A 7766-nucleotide genomic window follows, 5' to 3' on the forward strand; every position below is an offset into this window, starting at 1 on the left:
TGGGAAGGATCCCATGCCCCTCCCCATCACAACTGATGCATGCAGAGCAGTACTCTAACATCTAATCCTCCTCCATAAATCCTTAGGACACGCATGAACCATATGGCAAGGCCAATGCCGAAGTCTGGATATGGGAAAAAGGTCACGTCTAATCCCAACATTTGTTTGCATCTGGTAGAAGCGAGGATCAGGCCTTAGAGATCAAGAATGGTTACATAACAAGAAACTCACTTTCTCAGCAGACCGTGAGCACAGAGATCGATGAATACTTTGCTGATATCCTGTTAAGTTCCATGACAATTGCAAGAAAAAGTTGGACTTGAATAGTGAAACTTTGGCCTAGTGGATAAGTGGTGGCCGGAAGGTGACTGCTTCAATCCCCCAAAGTGAACAAGATCCACCATTGTGCAAGGCACTTAAGTTAACCCTTGGCTACACTTGGGAAAGATTGTCCCTGAACAGCATTTAGATAAAAGCGACAACTAAATGAATACTCACTAAACCACTGGATAAAGACTGAACTTAAAGACTTGAAGAGGTTGAGAGAAAATACTAAGCAGTTTATTGGCATAACGCAACGTGCCAATGTCCATCTGACATTAATTTAATTTGACTTGTCGACTTGCTCAATGACTGGTTTTATATAGTATAATTGTGGATTAAAGGAACAGTTTGGGTTCAGTACAAGTCAAGTGCAACCGACAATGTTAATTACGACAAAAAGTCATTTTAACTTGTCCCTCTTTTCTTTAAAAAAGCAAAAATGGAAGTGAGAAACTTAACTTTTGGCAAATTTTTGGAGCATTTAAAAGCAGAAATGTGAAGCTTTTGATTTTCCAAAGCACTTTTATTAATTGTTCTATTAAAACCTGTGTATTTTTTTGAGCAGTAAAACAGTCATTGTAAGGTTTACTTGCTTTGTAATGGCAACAAAGTTGTAAAATTATATAACTCCACACAGAAAAGGTTAGTGATTATTTTACATTAACACTTTATTTAGGTCTTGTTGTCGTTTAGGTCTTTACTATTGAAACAGTATTTTATCATCTACAAATTCTCATTAATTTACATTGTAAACTAGTTGTAATCTTTATTTTAAAAAATAAATAAATTTTAAGACGACTAGGGACAAGTGGAAATACATTTTTGTGGTAATCAGCATTACGCAAATGTACCAAACCAGAAATATTCCATAAAGATTAAATCTCTTCATGGCCTGAATTGCTGATCTGTATAAAGGCCCTGAGCCAAGAACATCCCGGTGGTCTCAGGAGACACTCTCGATCCACATTAAAATGCCAGGACAGGTGAGTCAAAGACTAAAAAAGACAGGAGGCACATGGCTAAAGACGCATGTGATATATCCTATTGAGTCTCTGGTCAAAGTCGCTTTTATTTAAAATGAGCACGCGCAGTTTTGCCTTACAGACATGGCATAAAACGAGCTGATGACTTGATAAAGTGAGGGCTGAATGAAATGTTTTCTAAGTGTAGCTGAAGTTCAATGCTGTATCATTAAGTTCAAATTCCCATCCCATATTACAAACAAAGGAAACGTCAGCACATCGGACAGCCCAAAATATCCACCGAACGTTCGTGCAACGGTGGTTCATTGTGAGTGCAAATTCCTCAGATTTTTTAAAATTGTTATAGCTACATACTGCACATTCTTCAAGAGGAGCGTAATAAATCAAGCAGGTGTTTGACTCACCTTGAGCTTTTTGCTGAGTTTACAGCAGTATCTGTACAGCATTGCAAGGTTGAGGGGTCCAAAATCGGCATAAAAGCTATAAAAAAAGAACAATATCATGAAACTTCATTGTTTAATGAAGAAAATAATTCATACATTTATTTGAGAAGCTAACTAGCCTATGGCTCAGGCTAATGGGGCCCCGGGGCCTCTGACTGTACTCCATCTGGGGCCCAAACACCAAGAAACAAGCCACTGTAGGTGTTAAACTGACATAGATAGACAAAAAGTTGTTGTCTCTTTTGGAATGTACTATGGATATGGTGAAATCGTTCTTGTAATTTCAAATATAAATAATAAAGTTGTACTTTTTTGTATCTGGACATTATATTTTGCAATTATAAGAAGATGGGCCCTCAAAACAGACCATATTTCATCTTTAGAAGTCAGTCTCAACAACTGTTTTCTGTCCAAATGATGTGAAGAACATCAGATCCATTTTTCACTAATCCCCCCACATCCGGAAATTCTAAATTAAAGATTGACAGGTCCATTATGGAACGCTGGAGATAAAAATGCAACTTTTACTAAAGGATGCATTTGATTAAAGAGTTACGTAACAGACTGTGGAACCATTTCTCGCCTGCTGGGGGTTTTGGCTTTGAAAGATGACTGAGCGGAGGGTAAACTCACTTTTCGTACACAAACTCCTCATCCGTGCTAAAGTAATGCGTATTTGCAGTGCTTTTCGGCTTACTCCTTAAGGTTGCAAAATAGAGTCGATCTGAAATAAGAGAGAGAAAAAAATACACATGGTCAATTAAACAAGCTGGTACAGTTATAAAACAACTATTAATACTCTTCAGAGATAAGGTTTTAGCATCAGATTATTGGCTTGGGCTTAATCATGTGAAATAATGGACTTATCCAATGGACTGTAGATTTAAATACACTAAAAAAACGAGATGTGAATTATCACATTACTTGAACTTGTTATTTCTCACCAGATTTGACAAAAAAAGGTATCTCCACAAATCTAATCCACATGGGTCATTAAAAGAAGTGAGTGATTTTACATGTTCTATCAGATAAAGGCGTAAACTGCATTGTGCCAATTGACAAATTCAATACAAGCAACTTGTATGAAGCAGAATAACAGTGTTGACGGTTTTTAGCCATTTCGAGTCGTGCTTGAGGACACTACATGGGCAATTCCACGCAAAACTGTCACATCCATAACGCCAACTAAATACCATGGCATTGTGTTGGCGTTATGGATGTGACAGTTTTGCGTGGAATTGCCCACAAAGTGTTTATTTAGTAATAGACTTTAATATTACAATACATATATTTTCAATAATCAGCCTTTACAAAATCAAGTTAACAGGGTTGACTATTTAAGAATGTCCTCTATTAAAAAAAGATGAGACACTGTCTTGTCTTCAATGAGATGCTGTCATAATAAAGTTATGAACTTCATTTTAGTACAAAAGTTAAAATAGTTGGAAATAGTGTTCATGGTAACAGGGTTGATGCATTACCTATATGAATTTATATATAGTTAAATACTAAAAAATATAGGCCTATGTTTCAATAAAGCATTTTTCACACAATTATTATATTAAGTAAATAATATGAAAACAAATACATAAGTTAAAAAGAAATATCTAACGTTACAACAACACAGAAAAAGTTGGTGTCAGATAATGGTTTACACACACACACACACACACACACACATCTATCTATCTGATGATGGCAACACAATGAATCAAAGTTATTCAGAAAAATCCTCTGAAGCTTATACTTACCTTTAATAAACTCCGAAGCACCTACTAAATCATAATCGTCAGCCATTTTAAATAAGGTTGTGAGTATCGCGGAATGTTTTAAGTTGTCTAGAGTCATCGACGGAGCGCGAGTGAGGCTAACGTAACTAAACAAACTAACGTAACTGCTGGTTTAAACTCCGTTTCCTCTCACCGATGCAACTTCTCTCTTAACTGATGATGGCGCAAATATTCCGAGTGGCTCAAGAACCAAAAAAAACCCAATGAAATGTGTAAATAAGGCACTTGAATCTTGTGGCATTCTACCACGCGTAAAATGTGAAGAAAAAATCTGCAACTGTTAAAACAACTCAAGGTGCGTCATTTCGGCATCGCGAATCCCGCGTAAAAGTACGTGAATGATCAGCACCGGAGTCTTTTTTTCTCTCGCGTGAGCCGTCAAACCAGCATTCGTCGTATTATATATCCGTTTTCGCTTCAAACTGGGCAGATACGAGTCGCGAGCCTTTGCATGGTAACTCTGCCCTGGTCATTAGGTGGAAATCTTTCCCTTGCCATGGTCGCGGACAGTCAAGAAAGATCTTAAAGAGACGTCACGTGGTGCGGCGCTGTCCAATCAGCTGCACGGAAGGCTGTTGCCTGGGTTAACTCTCAGTCAACCAATCAGAGGACAAGAAGTTGTTTTAGTCTCAAGCCCCTTTTACACAGATTCCGGAAAATACACTGATAATGTCCCGGGATCGGTTGTGAGAGACATCAACCGGCGAATTCACGTTGTGATTCAATCTTATGTTGTTTTTTTCAATGCTCTGTCTATCTATCTATCTATCTATCTATCTATCTATCTATCTATCTATCTATCTATCTATCTATCTAGGCCTATCTATCTATCTAACTGTCTGTCTGTCTGTCTATCTAACTGTCTGTCTGTCTGTCTGTCTGTCTGTCTGTCTGTCTGTCTGTCTGTCTGTCTATCTCTATCAATCTGTCTGTCTATATCTATCTGTCTGCCTCTATCTTTCTATCTATCTATCTATATATCTGTCTGTCTGTCTATCTAACTGTCTGTCTGTCTGTCTGTCTATATCAATCAATCTGTCTATATCTGTCTGCCTCTATCTTTCTATCTATCTATCTGTCTGTCTGTCTGTCTGCCTGCCTGTCTATCTATCTGTCTGTCTATCCGTCTATATCTATCAGTCTGTATGTCTATATCTATCTATCTATATATCTATCTGTCTGTATACCTATCTATCTGTCTGTCTGTCTATCTAACTGTCTGTCTGTCTATCTGTCTATATCGATCAATCAATCTGTCTATATCTGTCAGCCTCTATCTTTCTATCTATCTGTCTGTCTGTCTGTCTGTCTGTCTGTCTGTCTGTCTGCCTGTCTATCTGTCTATCTGTCTATATCTATCAGTCTGTATGTCTATATCTATCTATCTATATATCTGTCTGTATACCCATCTATCTATCTGTCTGTATGTCTGTCTATATCAAATTCAAATTTGCTTTATTGGCATGACTGTACATAACAATATTGCCAAAGCTTGGAATACATAGAATAATAATAATAAAGACATCAAAATAATAAAATATTATAACATAACTTAATTTTAAATGAACAGTGTAACAAATTAGATCATGTGTGAACATTTGATACCACAGTGTTTTAACTACACACACACACACACACACACATTACTGAGGGTCACTGCGGTGGACAGTATAGGGAAACACACTGAGATCAGACACACACATTACACACACATTCACCTGATGTCTCTCAGGCTGTGGCACACACACATATCTGGCCGCCAGTGCTGCTGTCTGTCCCTCTCCTAATATGATCTTTATCTGTTCTACTTCAGTCATGGCTGTAAAGTTCTTTATTAAGTTAGTGAGTTTGTGTCTCTGATTGAACTGAATTTGTGACAGTGAATGGAGGAAGTGCGTCTCTGTCTCGATCTCTCCTGTCCTACAGTGAACACACACCCTTTGCTCTCGGGGTAACCAGCTCTTTCTGTGTCTGCCGGTCTCGATGGCTAGACTGTTCACTGAGCCTGTCCTTGCTCATGCTGTCAGTCTATCTATCTATCTATCTATCTATCTATCTGATTTAAAAAATAAAAATAAATCATTATTGCAGATAGCATCTGTGAACACACAAGTGGCCAGACAGTCTGTAACACTGAGCTCAAATATCATTCGCCCGCAGCAGACTGTTTATTCGGGTCATCCACAACAACAGCTGGAGAGATCATGTAGAAACTGGCCACACCGTGGTCACCGCCGCGGGTCCTAAATAGTTCAGTTTGAGCAGATGGACGTCATGAAGGAGATTAGTAATATGGGTCCATTCATGACAGCTCAGACTGATCTTTCGGTGTTGTTTTATGTGCTTAGGCCGCAAACAAAGCAAACAAGGATGTGTTGGTGCATTGTGCGTAGGATTTGAATAATCTGCAAATGAGTAAACAAGAGTGAACTTGTTGCCCTTTGGCTTAGGAACTAGCTTTTGCTTCTTTTTGTTGTTATTCTATTAGCATTTTAGTAGAGCCTGAAAGGTTGGTGGTGTTAAAAAAAAAGAAAAGTAAATTGTATCATCATTTACTCACCCGTATGTCATTCCAAACCGCCTTTCTTTCTTTTGTGGAACACAAAAGAAGATATTTTGTCCATACAATGAAAGCCAATAGGGTCCAAACAATGTAATTTTGGTCCCCATGCACTGATTCTCATTGTATGGATAAGAAGAGTTTTTATTTTTATTTGATTGCAATAATTATTTTATTAATAATAATGAGTTCAATAAAATGTTATAAATAAATTTAATTTAAAATTTAAAATGAGCAATTGTTGAACAATTTTAAAAATCCAAACTTTAAAATTAATCTTAAAATCCTATTTATGATATTAATATACACTTAAAAAAAAAAAAAGTTATTGATTTAAATTTGTAAGTACAATCAACTTGGATGTTTAAGTCATTTCAACTTAAATTACATTAAACTGACTTAAAAAGAGTTTAATCTTGTATAATTTATAAACAAATTCGTAAAATTGCGTAACTTATTTTGATTAGTTAAAGCAATGTAAAAACATGTTGTCATAACTTATTGATCATAATTTTTTACAGTGTAAAATATAATATATAAATAAACACATTTATATAAATATATAAAATCCAAACTTTAAAATTACTCTCGACAATCCCATTTTAAATATTTAAATATTAAGAAATACAGAAAGAAATTATAAATAAACTATTATTTAAATTAATTCATTAATTGAACTTCCAATTTATTATCTATTAATTTCTATATGAATTCATATTAATTAATTAATAGAAATTAATAGAAAATGAAATTTTATTTTAATAATAAAAATGACAAATACATTTATATAAATTTCTAATTTGTAACTGTTTATTTCTTTTAATTTAATTTCTTTTAATTAATATAATTAAATCCAAACTTTATAATGAATCTCAACATCCCAATTTTAAAATTAATTTTATATTTATGTTTATGTTTTTATATATATATATATATATATATATATATATATATATATATATATATATATAGTATTTTATATTTTTAAATATATAATTTTTTTTATTTATAAAAAAAAACTTTAAACAAAGACAATAATAAAAAATTAACAACAAAAAAACTTCTTGTCATTACAGGTTTGGAAAGACATGACAGAATTTTCATTTTTAGATGAACTATCCCTTTTATCTTGAAGAAATCAATGCATTCTCATATGTCCCAACTTCCAGTTTTTCACACAAGGATTTTTTTGAGCTCCAAGAAACAACATTTTGCTCCGTTTATATATTTTTCAGTACATAAACAATGTTGAGCTTCAAAAGTCCATCTCTTACCTCCAACCAAGGAGATCCAGACCTTGTTCACGGCAGTGGCTGACTGGCTCCATTCGCTATTTTCCTGGGGTCTCCAGGATACAACGTCTGACATGCCTTCATGGAGGTTTAGCAGAACCGGGTTTGACGGGACCCTCGGGAACGGACCTGGCCCGTTAAGAGCACAAGTGTGCGGTGGTCTACTCTACTGGGACAGAGTGTGCCAGTGGAACAGAGAGGATCCGGTTCACGCGGCCCGCTCAGGTTTCCTCACATGCCGCTCGTGTTACAGTCCTGCCAAGGTGTGACTTTCAAGGTTCCTCACGTTACTTTTCCGAACGGAGTGCACTAATGTGACGTTTCTTCCTCCGGATATCGTTCCAGGTTGTCACATAATGTATAATATATCTATG

At 35.7% G+C, this 7766-nt stretch overlaps 1 protein-coding gene across 3 annotated transcripts in view; it reads right to left on the reverse strand.

The window, feature by feature from the left end:
* Window positions 1-7766, reverse strand: part of cdc14ab (cell division cycle 14Ab) — a 43735-nt gene extending 35969 nt beyond the window's left edge. The window contains exons 1-3 of one of the 3 annotated variants that reach the window (XM_082137744.1): window positions 7375-7766; window positions 2384-2474; window positions 1712-1787 (exon numbers count right to left, since the gene is read on the reverse strand). In XM_082137744.1, coding sequence (XP_081993870.1) covers window positions 1712-1787; window positions 2384-2474; window positions 7375-7468 — 261 coding nt within the window. In that variant the 5' untranslated portion in view covers window positions 7469-7766. Of the gene's footprint in view, window positions 1-1711; window positions 1788-2383; window positions 2475-3501; window positions 4075-7374 lie in introns of those variants that run through there. The other 2 variants (XM_082137745.1, XM_082137743.1) reach the window with 2 other exon arrangements.

Source organism: Leuciscus leuciscus, assembly GCF_965113295.1.
Source record: "Leuciscus leuciscus genome assembly, chromosome: 15".
Lineage (NCBI taxonomy): Eukaryota > Metazoa > Chordata > Actinopteri > Cypriniformes > Leuciscidae > Leuciscus > Leuciscus leuciscus.